At 44.0% G+C, this 15931-nt stretch overlaps 1 protein-coding gene across 9 annotated transcripts in view; it reads right to left on the bottom strand.

The window, feature by feature from the left end:
* The window catches only part of SHLD1 (shieldin complex subunit 1), a 94363-nt gene that overhangs the window by 41277 nt on the left and 37155 nt on the right, over positions 1 to 15931 (bottom strand). For 5 of the 9 annotated variants that reach the window (XR_005104777.1, XM_037390991.1, XM_037390989.1 and 2 more), the window contains 2 exons: positions 15775 to 15889; positions 13138 to 13307 (listed from right to left, as the gene is read on the bottom strand). Coding sequence is in view for 8 of the 9 variants with exons in the window: in XM_037390991.1 (XP_037246888.1) it covers positions 13138 to 13307; positions 15775 to 15869 (265 nt within the window). In the remaining variant the exon portion in view is untranslated. Of the gene's footprint in view, positions 1 to 13137; positions 13308 to 14111; positions 14222 to 15774; positions 15890 to 15931 lie in introns of those variants that run through there. The other 4 variants (XM_037390993.1, XM_037390994.1, XM_037390995.1 and 1 more) reach the window with 2 other exon arrangements.

Below are 15931 nucleotides of genomic sequence, written 5' to 3'. Positions count from 1 at the left end.
TTCCAGCCCCACTATTACATCAGTGACTGTTCCTAGAGCTCCTCAGCTTTGAAATAGTGACAAAATGAATCAAAACCTATTAGCCAGAGATTAAACAACAAAACCCATTTTGTACAGGATTCCTGGCCTCTCCCTTAACCTCACAGACAGTTTAATTTCCTCCTTCCCTTTCCTGAATCCTGCACTTTCATTCAACCCATATCCCTTCTATTGGCACTTTAGCACACTTGCACAGAGCCACAATATTGCTCAAGGGAACGGAGTCAGGCAGTGAAGCAGGTGAGGATCTCTGCAAGAGCAGCCTGCGCTTTCAATTCTAATCATGTGAAAGAAATGGCTCCTGCTGCTTGCTCAAAGCCAGCATCCGAGTGAGAAGCAGGTGGTAAAAACAGTCCCTGGGCAATGAGTCAAAACAGGGGATTTATCTCTCTTCTAAAAATCTAATGGAACTTGAAGAATTTCAGCTACAGTTTTGCACTAAAATAACTGTCACAGGAAAATAAGAATCTCTAATCCCCCTCTCCCTGTGACAGGCCAGAGGCTCATATCGTGGCAGGCCATACTCGACTGCTCTGGAGTGTTCCGTAAATCCCTTGCAGCCATACACAGAAGCATGTAAGAGCACCAACACCACTGTGTGAAACTTGTATCATGAGCACTAGTGCATTTTGGAATTGTGCTCTTGAAGGACTAGACAAGGAATGACAATTACCTGCTGAAATATCATCCTAGGCCAAGGCTTCCATGCTGGCTACCCAGAGACATACCAGATGCCATACAGACGGGTTAATAATGCCTTTCCCTGAAGATTCTGGGGCCCAAATAAAGACAATTTATAGACAAATTTGTTTCAGATGGGAGCTTAGTGTAGTGAAGGCAACCACCCTAAGCGGACCTTTGTTTTACAGAAGACTATCAACTTCAGTAAACACTCTGCTCCCTTCAGCAACATCAGTTGACTGCCGACATCTGGCATGCAGTTGCTTCACGACAGATCCACCTCCACTGATGACTCTGAGGGGTGAGGAGCAGAGCTAACGCTTTTGAAAAAGCTGAGTAGGGATACAAAAGAAAGCTCAAAGCACAGAAGAAACTTCACACTACACACACACACACACTAAAAATCTATTTACGGAACAGGGAAGCCCAGGGAAGCACCCATTAAGGAGGAACCCAAAGCAAGGATCAGCTTTTCATGTATTTTGCAGCTTTACAGAGCCAGTAGCATCTGGCTACCCAAAAACACCCCTATCCTGACCTGGCATCAGCCTGCATCTTGGTCACTAAGAATTCCTGATGAGGTCTTGTACTACCGTATACATTCTTATTTGTGCCCATAACATTTAATGGCATCATGGTGGTTACAAATGATGACTGAGAGGCACAGGCTTTATAGAGCCTAAACTTGTCTATCATTCCCCTGTAAAACACATACTTGAATGGTTTCTATTCCCAATCCACAATTTTCCATCTCAAAGGAGTCCACACCCGTACTTCAGAGGATGGAAAATGATTCACAAAGAATTGAACAAAGTCTAGTTCTCTGACATTTATTTACAGGATTTAATTCCTTCTTATTTAAACAGTTAATGCTTGCTAACTGGCCTGGTAAGATAAAACAGCATTGGCACAAGTATGTACAAAATTGCCTCACAGCCACCTTAGGAACAATTACCATAATGACATTACTGCAGCCTGAATTAGATTAGGCCACAGCAGTGGACAAACACTGATAGCTATGATGAGAGGAATAAAAGCCAATATTGGAATGACAGTTAAAGATAAGGAAGAAATGGCCCACAGGGCCTTTTTACAGCACAGCCTCAGGGCAAGGCGAGATTACAAGTGCCCAGTCCCACTGTCTGGCACACTGCTCCACATGCCTGTTATGGGTCCCACTGTCTGGCACTGATGTGCACCCATAGTGTGGCTGTTACTGCCCGCAAACAAACTGGGCCCCTCTCACCAGACACTAGTAAAAGATCAATGATATCTCAAATAGATACATATTGCTTCTATATGCCAAGTGTGCACTTTTTAGAGCTTTATGATACTCTACAGCTAGCAGCCAGACTGCTGTCATCAATGTGAAGTATTCATAGCTGGTAATCTCCAGCAGATGGAGCTTTAAGAAAAGCTACAAATGCATTTGTTAAAATAATGAAATTAGCTATATGGCATCTTGAAAGCAGGCACGAGCTTTTGCGCAGCCTCCTTTTTGAAATGAATGCCAATAACGGTTTGTTATAATGACATTTTATACAGATACACAGATTCCCCTCCTTGCTCAACATTGAGTAAATCCCTGGACTGGCTACTTAAGTAGGATCACATTTATTTTCCTGGACCTGACTCATAGGCCTGTCTGACCTTTTTAAATCACTAAAACACTGTCTTCACATTTTAGTTTTGCCATTTCAAGTCTAAGTCAAACCTTTGAGCCTTATAACCAGGAAGGACTGGAAAACCACCTTTGCAAATACAAGGACTACAAGCACATCAAACATCAAAGGCAGATGCAGAGCAAACATTTCATTGAAAACTATGCCAGAAGGGTTTTGGAAGCGAAGCCAATAAAACCCATGAAGTTTCCTGAAATAAAAGTCCAGCAATAACAGTTGTTTTAGGGATCACGCTGAAGACTTAGCACACAGCACAGGGTGGGAGGACAGCATTTAAGACTTCTAGTTTTTAACTACAGGCTTACAGAGTAAATATTTTCATGCTGTTTCAAGGGCCATCTACTGAAAGGAGCATATACTTTTCGGGACAAAAAGAATGACATTGCCCAGAATGCACAACAGGTAGGTGGCTCTATGTGGACAATGGAGATGGGGCGGGGGGCAGCGGGGAGGGAAACACCACCACAATTTTCACGGAATAGAAGACAAGGCAGTGAAAGTGCAAAAGCAAGGAATATTACAAGGGAAGGAAATAAGAGAACAAGCATGTGAACAGATTGAAGTGACCAGCAAAAGACAACTTTGACTTACCTGCAGGGATCCTAGACTTCTATTACTAGGTAGTAAGAGACCTTTCAAGAGAGCACCTTTTCAAGACCACTGTACTAGCCCAGGCATAGTTCAGTGCCCAGCAAGGAACGACTTCCCCTCCTCCAATACAGGTACCAAATCGGGTAGAAAAAGAAAAAAATCTAGCAAAACAATGCACAAAGAACTAAAAGCAAGGACAGACTGCTCTGTGACATATTTGCAAATGAGAAGCCTGAAGCGTTTAAGAGGAATCTCTATGAACTGAATGGCACCTGAAAAAATACAATAATCCCACAAATTTTTGCTCACAGGAAAACAAAACCTCACTAAAAATCTTTTAGCAATGTAAGGGATGCAGCAGCATACATTCAGTTTGTAAGCCCTGCTACATATAAGCACGTTTGGCAACTCTATATCCAGGCTCTAGATCATATAATGCACCACAGCAACTCTGCATCATCTTGACAACATATGGATTTTACATTAAAAATGGAAAATAATCTAAAGTTATGAGCTACCTCAGAAACATGTCTTATTCTCAATGGTGAACGGGACAAGTGTGTTCTCTGATTTATGGCCTAATGGTTCCATTGGGAGTATTTACTGTTCCTCACTCTGAACCTTGCTTCACCTTCTCTGACTAAACAAGGACTAAATAAACATCTTTCAAAAGTTTAAAACAGGTTCTTTGTACCTAGGTCACAAAACTCCAAGGTGCTGCTGGGCTTTGCTATTACAGAAGGCAGCTAGAGACTACTGTCCTCTGTGTAGTAGACAGCTATGGAGCACAGCATGGTCGCTGCCCCACAGAGATCATCAACCATGCAAATGAGACACACAGAGCCCACAGGTGCAAAAAATACAGACCACAGCAGGGAAAAGCCATGCCCAAGGTAACAGAGCAGACCTACAGCAGTCAGTGTGACTGATTTGACAAGAAAAGGACTGTAAAATGTGGGAAAAGAGCTGAATTTGGCTTTGAACAAACACATTCAGTCTTGCATGTGTGGCATATTTGTTTGCCTCAGCTCATTAACTGGTATAGAAATCCTAGGTATATCATCACCCTTTAAATACATGGCAACATCTTTGCAGAATGGTCATTTCAGAAAAAGAAAAAGACCACTCCTCTGGAAGTCTGGTTCAGACCACACATCTTATCCATTCTTTGCTATCAGATTTCACTTGAACTACATCCTGGGTAAGCAGCTGGCAAACAGCCACATGGTCTCCCCTCTTCCCCATCAGGACTTAACATTAAATACTAGAACACAGATATGTTTTGCTAGCTTGAAGAAATGTATCAATGCAATACACAGAAAAGTTTTCATTCCTGCAGGAAGCCGAAAAGCCAATCCCCTGGACAGTCAGGAGAAGCACAGTCACTCAGATCTTTGCAGGGCTATGCTCTACAGACACAAACCAGCATTAGCTGGCATCAGCCAGGAGCTCTGTGTCAGTCCCTACCTGTAAAAGTTACTGCCAAGTACCAGAAACAAAAACTTCATCTCTGTCATGCTTCATTAGAGTTGGAGAAGCTCTAAGTCCAGCACCACCAACACATGCACACATACAACATTAAAAAGAAATCCCAAACCAGCACCCCCATGACCTGCCACAGATATTTAGTCTGTTGCACTTACTAACAAAAGGTGACTCATTAAGCAATGGCAATTTGTTACAAGGTCAGGCCCACTCCCAAAGTTACCATGCGGATGAGCCACTAGCTCCTAGCTCTACAGCAATCATGCAGCAGTTCCCAGTACGAGGCCACAGCATCCAGTTACAAATTTGACAGGCAACTGCTTAGGACTGTCTCTACAGAGAAAACAAAACTCCTACCAACATTTAGAATAACTTAGAAACATTTAGAAGCTTGGAACGATTTAGAAATCACTTCACCGCGTGAAGTTTGATGTGAGCCTCCCAAATTGGAAACCAACCCATTCTGTTTCTGCCTCTACACAGAGAGGCTGGCAAGGGTTTAACTAGCCTATACACTCAATTAAAAGCAACGAATTAAAGGAAACAACGGTAATGGTCCCTCAAAGTCACCCTGAAATATACAAATACCAACTTCTGTGTTGTGCCAGCACTTTTTAAGGATTCGGAGATAACATGCACAACACGTACTATGCTTCTTTCCATGCTGAAAAGCTTGGTAATTAGATTGGTGGATACAGCTGAAACTGTATGCCTAATGAGAGTGAACCTAGCAAATCCTCTTTTTCTGCGAAAAAAATATGAGCTGGGTAGCAGAAGAAAGCTCAGTCTGAGCAGAATATGCAACTCCAAACAAGTCAATACAAACCCTCAGACTACAGCATGCAGTTGCACTGCACAGTTGTTCCCTAGCACCTCCAAGAGACAAATTACCAAGCTCTCTTACACACAGAACCGCAGAATCCCATCAGACAACTTCAGTGCATAAGCACAACTCCTTCTCTTTGTTACTGAAGCATTTCCTCTGGACTTGATTTCTAATGATCAATGGTTTAGTATGAACTATTCACTTCCACAGAACACAGAGGTACTCTGAAGCATTGAAGTCTGAAAGGCAAGTCACATGTTGCAGTTTTTCCCTTATTAAGTATAGTGCTCTAATTCTTAAAATGGGATTAGTTCTCTTCCTCAGATTGTGAAGAATAAACCACTGTCTTTTTCTCTTCCAGGATTTATTTTTGGGTGTTGCTTTATGTAACACATTCCTGAAAAATTAACTTACAAAAGATGCAAGACCTTCAGCAATTCAGTGGTGCCAAGCAGTGCTGAGTGCTTTATTTTTTGTGTCACGCGGTTTCCCTGTATTCCTCTTATGTAAAATAGCATGCATTTCACTTTGCAGCTTCATTGAATATTCAACACAACTGAGCCACAAAGAGATGCCTGGGAAGGTAATGTTGCCACTCTCACCACAGCCATGCAGTTACCTGACCCAAGGGCCTGCCTATGACTTCAGCAGAGCTGCATAAATTCAAGTCCACTGAGCATCTGCCTCACTGGATCACAACATCTTTACAAAATTATTAGCATTTGGAACAATTCACCTTCTTTTTCCTCTTGAGAAGACTAAAGTATTATGAAAAATCTAGTATTTGGATCATATTTGAGAGTGTACTTGGTTAAAAATCATCAATAAAAAAAAAATACACATTCGCTTGAAAATAGGTGCTTCTTCTCTTTGCATAAGCTAAACAAATAACCTGCCTTGACAAATAACTGGATGTTTATACCAGTATCAGGGACAAAAGAGAAAGCTGCTAAAAACAGAACTTTTGGAAAGGCTGCAAAAAATGACAGTTGCACACAAAAAAAGGTTAATAACCAAGCTTTAAAGAGTCTTTATTTCTGTAACAAAATCAGATACCAGCACAGCTGTAATTCTAACAGGTAGAAGTAGGAAGGCTATTCCCAGACAATAACAAGTAAGAACATCTCAAGTTGGAAGGGACCAACAAGGATCATCGGCTTCAACTCCCTGCTCCACACAGGACACCTAGAACTAAACCATCTGACTCAGAGCGTCGCCCCAACAATCCTTGAACTCTGTCAGGCTTGGTGCCATGACCACTTCTGTGGGGAGCCTGTTCAGTGACCTACCGCCCTCTCTGTGAAGAACCTTTCCCTAACATCCAGTCTGCACTTCCCCTGACGCAGCTTCATTCCATTCTGTGCCCTGTTGCTGGTCACCAGAGAGAGGAGCTCAGCACTGTCCCCTCCGCAGCCTCCCTTGAGGCAGGTGCAGACCGCGATGACAGCACCTCTCAGCCTCCTCTTCTCCAAGCTGAAAAAAGTGAACTCAGCTGTTCCGGCTCCGAAGTCTCGCCCTTGAGACCTTTCACCATCCTGGTAACCCTCCTCTGGGCACACTGGAGTGCTTTGATGTCGTCCTTATGCTGAGGCCCCCAAACCTGCACCAACAGTCGAGGTGGGGCCACACCACTGTGGTGCACCCCAGCACACCGCTGGCCCCTTTGGCTGCCAGGGCACACTCCTGACTCACTCAGCTTGCCGTCAGCCCAGAACCCCAGGTCTCCTCCTGTGGGGCTGCTCTCCAGAGAGCCTCTGTTTTATGCATTTTAAGAACTCAGAGAACTGAAGAAACTAATCTGTTCTGACAAGCTCTGCATTATATCTGACTGAGTCATTCTTTGCAAATTCATGAGCTGAAAAATGTAGCCCTTTACCTTACTCATATTTGTTGTGACACAGGCCTGATTTTTATGTTTTTCTTATTTATAAGGATTATATGAATAGTCTAGATGGACTATTTTAAATCAATGGATTATTTAGACACTGTTCACTTTAATTGCTGTTCATCACTTGTGATCTGTGGTTAATTAATTACTTGAGTGTTTAAGCATTGTTTCTGTATTCTGACTGGATGCCTGAAACTTCTGAGAACAGGAAAATACTTCATCAACAGGCAACATAAGTCACCTTATGCCAAGATCCACGCAGTAAACAATGAGCAGCCAACACTCCTCAGAAGTATTCCCAAACCAGCTTTGGGGATTTTTTAGCATGATTTCTCAAAAGCAGTAAACTGACACAGGACTGAGCTCAGTACAGTGATATACACCCCCACCACCAGGTGACGAAAAATAAAAATCATCAGCCCTCCAAGTTCCAAGCATGCAAGCCTGGCGGGATCAGAAAGGGTAACATTGCTCACTAGAGGGCAGCAGGAAACAAACCAAAACCAGTACAAATCCACCGATTCCCACAACAGCAGCCGTGCTCTTCATCAAGGCCAAGGCAGTAAAGCACAGGTCACCTGCCTTAAAAAAACAATTAGTTCTCACTGTGTTTGGGATCACGCTTCAAACTGAGGTGGGTTTGCAAGTAGGAGAGCATGTTCACTTTCTGCAATTGAAGGAGACCGTAACAGCACAAATCACCTTGGTAGAGCACCCTCCCCTTCACCTCCTCATTGAGCCAAAAAGTAAAATATTCTTAAGGTGATCTTTTTGGTACTATCAAAAGTTTCAGTACCTAACCACAGCTGCCTGGAGTGCAAGTACAAGTCCTTTTTAGCTCAGCTTTGGCTCAGTCTGAAATATCATGCATGTTCTGGATTTACAAAATTACATAGACCTCTTAAATAAGACTATATATAAAGGTCTTTAGCCTTCAGGTTGTCTTCAGTATGGCCAGACAAAAAGCCACTTTGGAAATTCTGCAACTTTTGGTAGCAGTGGTAGCTCAGACAGCCAAGGTATAATTTCTATACACTGAGTTCAGGGCTAAATTGAATCTCCAAGTGCCCACCAAGCACCACCTCTGAAAGGTTGTGGCTGACATGGTAAGTACAGCCTGTACCCTTCATTTTCAGCTTCTACGCCAGCACTTGTTCACAACTCCCATACAGAAAATGTACGAACCACGCCAGGCTTCTTCAGTAAACATGACCCATTTCTGCACAAGAGATTAAGCAACTCTTGACAGCCAAGCGGACGTGGTAAACAGCAAAAAGCATTTAAGGACAAGCCAGAACACATGCACCAACATTAGCGTGACTCTGCAGTTGCTAATAAAAGACATAGCGACCCACTGCAAAATTGTATGTATGTAAATTCACTGGGTATGTGTAGCATTTTCTTCAGCAGAATCCCAATTGCCTATAGAACTGAAAGCTGTGTTAACAGGCTAGAAATCTCAGCTTTGTTTAACATAAATGCTTGGTTGACTGAAAATCCAGAAAGTGCCTGCAACAGTCCAAAAATTGTGATAGCTTTTATCTTTAAACTGGGTTAACCTTGTGATCAGATGTCCTCTTGATTTGAGCGGCATTGTCAGCAGCAGTGCCATAGCCCAGACTCATCGCTTTGCCTGCAGCCAGTGAGTCTCCACTGAAATGGTTTGGCTCCATCTCCCACAAGTTCTCACAACTTGTTCAAATGGGCTATTTTTGAAGAAAGTCTACAAAATCCACAACTGATCAAAAAGAACCTACAGCCTGGGTCCCCACAAGGGAAAAGCAATTAATACTCTAACACTACTTTTTCCAGAAATTACTGTTCTGGAAAGACTGTAACCGCATATGAAAGACTGGACACATTGCACACTGCTGCACCTTGGCATATACCTGTCTTGCTTCCAGAAAGAGCAGCTGTCCCCATCTCATCCACACAAATATTCACGTGGCTGCCCAGCAAGTTTCCTGGGCCAGTTCCCTGAGCTGACTCTCACGTGGCCACCCGGGTACCAGTGCTAAGGATGGAGTAGGAATAAAGAGGCACGATCGGGGGCAGCCTGGGACTCTTGCTGCATTAGAGAGGTCAAGGCAGTCCATGGAAAATAACCAAAGGTAAGCCTGGGCTCAAACCTGAAGCAAACTGCAGGAACACAAAGAGTGCCTTTGGAAAGGCAACTAAAGGTTGAACACCTCTATCCTTCCAAACTGGCTTGTGTTACTGAATTCTTTTTAAAAGCTAGCCAGCTTTTAGATACACACAGGCCTCTCCAATAACACAGTGAACTCTGTCTTCCTTCACCACCCCATCTCTCCACCATCATCCTTCCTCTGCTACTGCCATTCTTCATTTTCTTTGTTCCTGTGACACTGTTTTCTGTGTACCTTCTCTTCCACTGGGGGACTCTGTCTACCCATCCATTCTCCTAAGGACACAGCTTTTTAACTACTTTTCATTACAAAGACTAAGCGATTAAGGGAGAAACTACAGGACAAACAAGGAGACCCACCCTCCCAAGATTGCTAGCCCCATGGAATGACCACGAAGACAAATGCGGCTGAGCTCTGCCATGCTTCAGACGGGCATGGTGCCATGGCCCAGCTCAACGCTGCCTCCAAGCTTGGCAGAATCACTCCAGGGCTGCACTGGCAAATCCAGCTCTGCCAGAACACAGATCACAGCCAGAGCCCAGGACCCTGCCTGCTCCAATCCGTAGAGCACATCTGTAACCTATTTTCTAACCCATTCTTAGGCAACAACTTTTCCCGGCCAAGCCTATGTTTCTGCTGTCCCTGGTATGCTCTGGTTCAGTGCCCTACAAGAAAAAGCAACGTTGCCAGTGCCTTACTTGATCGGAAACAGCCTTTACTAGCTGCCCTTCAAACACAGATCCAAATAATTTAAGGCCTTCCCACACACACACCTGAGCGCTGCCAAGAAAGAACTTTTGCTGGCAACTTTTCTTAATCCAGAGGAAGTAGTAAGGTGCTGCTGCAGCATTGTGCAGCCGAGTGATGCAGATTAGAAACACTATAAACGAATAATGATTTTTTAAATTATTTTCCAGTATGGAGTAAACAAAAAAAAGGAAGCATACTGAAAGGTTCACTGATCCAAATTAATTTTCTCAGTCTGTCACCACTTAAACCCTTGAATTCACTATGACAATAAGCTAAAAGTATGCATGTCTGTTGCAATAGCAGAACCCTCACTCCCGCACAGACTGTAAACCCACTTATTTATACATAACTTAGACATTTAGTAGTATTCCCACAGGACTACTGTTTTCTTGCCTAGGGATGCCTGTTTTCATGGCTAATGGGTACTATCTCCTGCTATTACAAGTGACAGAGCCTCTCTAGGCTAAGACCTATTACTAGTGACTCAGGTACCGGGAATACCTCCATATCCATTTCCGACTACTGAGGCTCGAATGACATGGTATTTTAGTTAGTCTCAGGCCACTTCATGTGGCAGATGTCAGAAAACACAGCTTGTCCTGTCAGTCTGCTTCTTTCCCAGAGATGTCACATTCCCAGAGACCTAACGCCCTTTTGGAAATGCTTTTGAATCACTAGGGAAGATCCTCACCCCTAACAAAAATCTTTCAAGTTTCATGAGAACACTCATCATGCATCCTGCACAAGCCCCAGGACGCAATCTTCTGGTAATACTGTGGGGTGCAAGCTATAGCCACCCCGCTCTCCTAAATTATCTTGTATCACAGCAGCAGTTTACAATGTCTCATGAGAAAACAAACAAGCACAGGAGCTTCCTTTGCCAAGATACCTTTGACAGAACTTGCTTGTCCAAGAACACCTGACACAGGCACTGTTTTTAAAACTGTCCTCCTGCCTCCTCTGCCACACTGACCAAACTCAATGGCTTAGAAAGAGAGTTTAAGCGAGTACGTATATTGGTTTGATGCTGTTAAATGGAGAAAGGAACCAGGAAGTTCAGAGCCTGAATTGGGTCTGATGTGATACTTGGTTATTTCACTCGCAGGAGTAAGGAACCGCTTTACATTATGCATCCCACAGTTACTGCCAAGTGGTTTCATTTGCGAGGGCTCTCTAAAATAAGCGAAGAAGGAGAGGGTTCATAGGCCTGATCTGCCCTCCCAGCCACCTGAAATCCCCACTGACACCAGAGGGTATTGGAGACAGCAAGGAGGCAGGACCTCGGCCTCTCAGCTTACCTTGGTACTGAGGTTCAGCTACATACTTCACACATGCACAGTAAACCACTTGCCCAATGCTGTCATTTCAGTTTAGAGCTGCCTGTCTTCACTTCCACATACGTCACTGCTGCTATGCCTCAGACCAGTCTTACGACTGCTGAGCAGTCATGCACTTCTGTGTATCCCATTCATCAGACCAATCAAGCTCAGTTGCCCTGAGCCACACTAAATGGCGTTTGAGCAACTGAGCTACCATTACACACATTGCAGGAACCGCCTCACAGCTCCCAGAATTTATTCCTACCTGCCTGTGACACAGGACTTGTGAAATCTGAGTAGACAAATGCTTTTCCAGCCTTTGAAGTTAGAGGAACTTCCCCATCCTCCTCTCCCACGACAGCGGGAAAAGCTTGCTCAGTACATTCCTTGCAGTGGTGGTCAGCACTCAGGCACAAAAAATAAAGCAAAACCTCAAACCAGATACACTATTCCTCTAACGGCAAATGGATCATGGAATGTGATATGTGTCATGGTTTAAACTAGAGGTTACAGTAGAAGATCTGCATTATTAGTAACATAAGACACGTGACTTCCTGGTCTGCACAGGAAAACCAAAGCAAGGATTGGTTTGTGGATGTCATTACAGTTCTGGATGTCCCACAATTAGAGGTTAAGACAACTGCACAGACAAGTAGTCAACATCGACAGAGCTAGATCAGTTGGTAGATCCCCATGCTTACCTGTTTAGCATGCAAAACAGTGGAATTGCGACCAAAAAACTCACACAACAAATTCCAAGTTCCTACTTCTTGGAACCAGGCTGAAGTAAACCACCCAGTGCCAGAGGAAGAAAAGGAGCCAAACTCTAATTTTACACTACTTGAGACTCCAAAGCAACCAGAAATGTCATCACTGACATTTCACCTGCGCAGGTGCCTCGACAAACTTATCTCCACACGTTATTTGCTGATCAGATTTTATTTTCCCCCCACAATATTAAATATAATTACTACAACCTTCAGTCCAGCCAGTATGAATATATGGCAAGAAGTGTCATTGGGCCCATGCATTTCAATTTCAGACTTCCTGCCATGTATTTACACTGACCGGGCTGAGGGATGTAGTAATCAGAATGTGCCAGCTATCCCTTTATCTTTCCAATACACCATTACTCCTAAGAATACGGAGTAGTGGTCGACCTAAAATGCCACTTCTGCAGGAATCAGTCCTCCTTCAAGTGAGGAAACGGCTGTCTCCCAAGAGCTGAACTGAAGCAGATCTCTTCACACAGGCCATTAGCACAAGCAAACATTCACTGTTACAGTTCTAAAGTAAAGGAATACAGAGGCCACATCCCTAGCTCATGCTTGGGAGATACATGATGAGCACATGAAGAACATAAGGAAAAGTTTAAAAACATTTTTTACTGACTATGGCAATTTGAGACAGTATTTCCTACTAAAGTCTGGTGGATTGCTCTGTGGGTTAGTTCAAGTAACTCTCTTCCTCTGAGAACACACTAAACAGGAAGAAACAGCGTTGTCAAAACATTAGCAGCTGATGGTATCCTCTTAGTTCCTGGGCCTCATCGATTCAGTTCACACGGAATCTGTGAAGCTGGAACAGACCGTAGCTCTGGTAAACTGTGCTTTAAGACATGCAGATGCACCAGCATCAGGCTGTGGTTACTCAGTCAAATGACACACTGCCTAAATAGATAATGCACTGGCTAAAGAAAAAGAGCATGTAAAGAGGCAGAAGCTTTTACCTGTGGGTGGAGAGGGAAAAGTATCCACAGAAAGGAAAAGCTCTTCACTGTTTTCAGAGCTGTGTGAAGGCAGAAAGCACTCTGCTAGATCACAAACAAAGGGTAGGTCCAATACTGTGCTCTCCTCTGAGTTATGACTTGGTGGCATCTCCTTTCCTTCCATGGTCCCACTGCAGAGACACAAATGTAACTGAGCTGAGTTTTTAGAGCATGAAAAACTAAGCAGAAGTTAACACAAATGATCTGACATTTTTGCACTGCTTTATGAGCTGAGAGAAGCTGTTCTAGCATACTTTTACTTCACTTAAGAAAGTAAGAGGAAATTTAAAGGTGTAAAGGAAGAACAACAGCAAAACTCATAGACAACAGGCCTCAGCCCTAAGCAAGATAACTAGAAGTCCACAAGAAATCTAGATTTCTTAGAGACTTCCCAGAAGTACAGATTCAGGCCCCACAACCAGAAAGCTATGAAGTATATTCCCTTCAAGGTATATTATGTGTGCAATTTGAAAGGAAACATGTTCTACAGGGTCCCTTTCTACCAAAGCTTCTAGAAGTCACAAGTTAAACCCCTTTCTCCTGGCTCTGTTCATGAAGTTCATCATGCTCACTAGCAGAAGGAAGAAGCATCTTGGTAATTTGGTAATCTCAGTCTCACAGGGATGGCAAGGATTTCCTGTGTGGGCAGCTGTGTTCTATACCCTGTGCACAGCACCCTGGTAAGCTGCGGTTGAAGCATCCCCATATCCTGACATCCTTCTCTTGAGCTCCCTCAACCAATCCACCACTGCTGAGGGCAGGAACACACAGCAGGGTGGATAGCAGGACAGTGCTGGTGCCACTCAGCTAAACATCTAGGGCCACAGTGGATGGGCAACTCTTTTGGAGAACATGAAACCGAAGTGTTCCAGTCCTACAGCTTCAAGCACAGCCACACAAGTGTCTGGGGCAGAAGAGGAGTGAAAGGCACAAACCTGGGGGGGCAGGAGCTCACAGAAGGACAGATGGAGAGAGCAAACAGGAATCCACGGGCTGAAGCATGATTAGCACTCACTCAGTAACAGGGGTTCTCAAGAAAAGCCATCTGCAAGAAAAGATGCAGAAGAGCCCCAAACACTCTTAATTTTCCCCCGATACCTCAGCCACTAGCTTTTAGTCACCCTGCACAACCCCTTGTGATGCAGCTGAGACTCTCCCCAACAGTAAAGGCTCCGGGCAGAGCGCTGCTGTACACCAGCTCACACCTCCAGCAACACCAGTGAAGGAACACCAGGCTGACCCACTCCTTACTGCAAGGCCTTACGCCAAAAAGACTTTCAAGCAGGAGCTTCACTTCAACACCCACCACGCACTGATGGAGACGGAGTGGGGTAAATGTGAGCTGACATCTTTTCTTCCCTCATTCAAGTAACAGATTTAAGCTTTTCATAAAAAAAAAAACATGGACAGAACAAGAGTGTTTCTTGTGAAATGTGAATTTAGTCCCCAGCTCTTAACAGAGAATCCAGGAGCTTTTGTGCAAGTTTATTCCTTCAACGGTTTTGCCTACTTATATGCAATAAAAAAAAGCAGATTATGGCTGCCCCCTCCACCAGCTCTATCCTTCTGCTATTTCGGTAAAGAGTGGTAGGAGAGGAACCAGATGGAGTGGTTGGGCAACGGCTTGGGACCTTGCAGGCTCACATGTATTTCCTCTTCTGTAAAAGGAAGAAGGCAATACACTCTTATCTCAGGGGTACTATCAGTGAGGAATGTCACAGTCCCAGGGGCCAAAGGAAACCCTAGAAGGGATTAATACTGAAAAATGAAGTAAATACCCCCATGCAGATTGTTTTTTAAGTCAACACCATTCTTTAGGTGCTTCTGTCTTGAGTAAACTTGTAGCTAAGATGCACCTCTGGCCTCTTCACAATGCTAACTCACTAATGAGCAGAGTGGAGATGTTGGCTGTGAGACCAGCTGCTTTGCCTCAGAGTGACAAGCAAGGTCAATGCATTCACAGAAAGCTTCCAGGAAAAGCAGAGTGGAAGGTTAAAACCAAAACAAAGTACAAAACCCTCTGCTCCCCAACAGTCACTGCAGGGGGAAGCTCCTCCTCCATTGCTTTTCATGTCCCAAAACACAAATGATCTGTGAGTAAGGAACACAGTGAAGGAGAAACTTTCCTCAAATACTGTTTTCATGATTTCTGCTACTTTTTAAGTACACGGATATTTTAAAGAACAAAAATGCCTATTTCAGTCCTTGGTCTGGAAAAAAACCCCAAAGACCATACCAAAACCCCAACCAAACCTATCCCACCAAGAGCAAATGGGAGATTATAGCAAGAGGAGCTGCTGATGTGGTATCACAGCAGCTTAAGGCTGTCATTGATATGGGCTGCTGTGATCCTGGCCATCTCTGCCAGCTGCCTGTGCTGGCCTCCTTCCTCATATTGCCTTGACAGGGCTAACAACATGTGCAGCCATGTGATGAATCAAATATTCCCTTGGAACAGCTCCCTCTAGTCCTCCTAAGTCAAGTATGTGGCAGTCCTGTTCCCAGAACTGATGGCAAGACTTTTTTGTGAGGATAAGCAAGACATGAGCTCAGCCCTGAGCCTTCAGGCATATGAAAGAGCCACACTTGCTGCCATACCTGGGAACCGCACGGATGCTGAAGCAGTCCCCTTGGACAGAGTCCAGGAGCAAACAGTCTGTTCCTGTTTCAGGATCCTCTCCTTCTTCCTTCATGGTTTGTTAGTCCCAGCCTGCTGGAATGAAACAAACAGGTCACTTACATGCTTCACATCAGC

This window comes from Falco rusticolus, chromosome 6, assembly GCF_015220075.1.
Source record: "Falco rusticolus isolate bFalRus1 chromosome 6, bFalRus1.pri, whole genome shotgun sequence".
NCBI classification, from domain to species: domain Eukaryota; kingdom Metazoa; phylum Chordata; class Aves; order Falconiformes; family Falconidae; genus Falco; species Falco rusticolus.
This window is presented reverse-complemented; position numbering and strand designations above follow the sequence as displayed.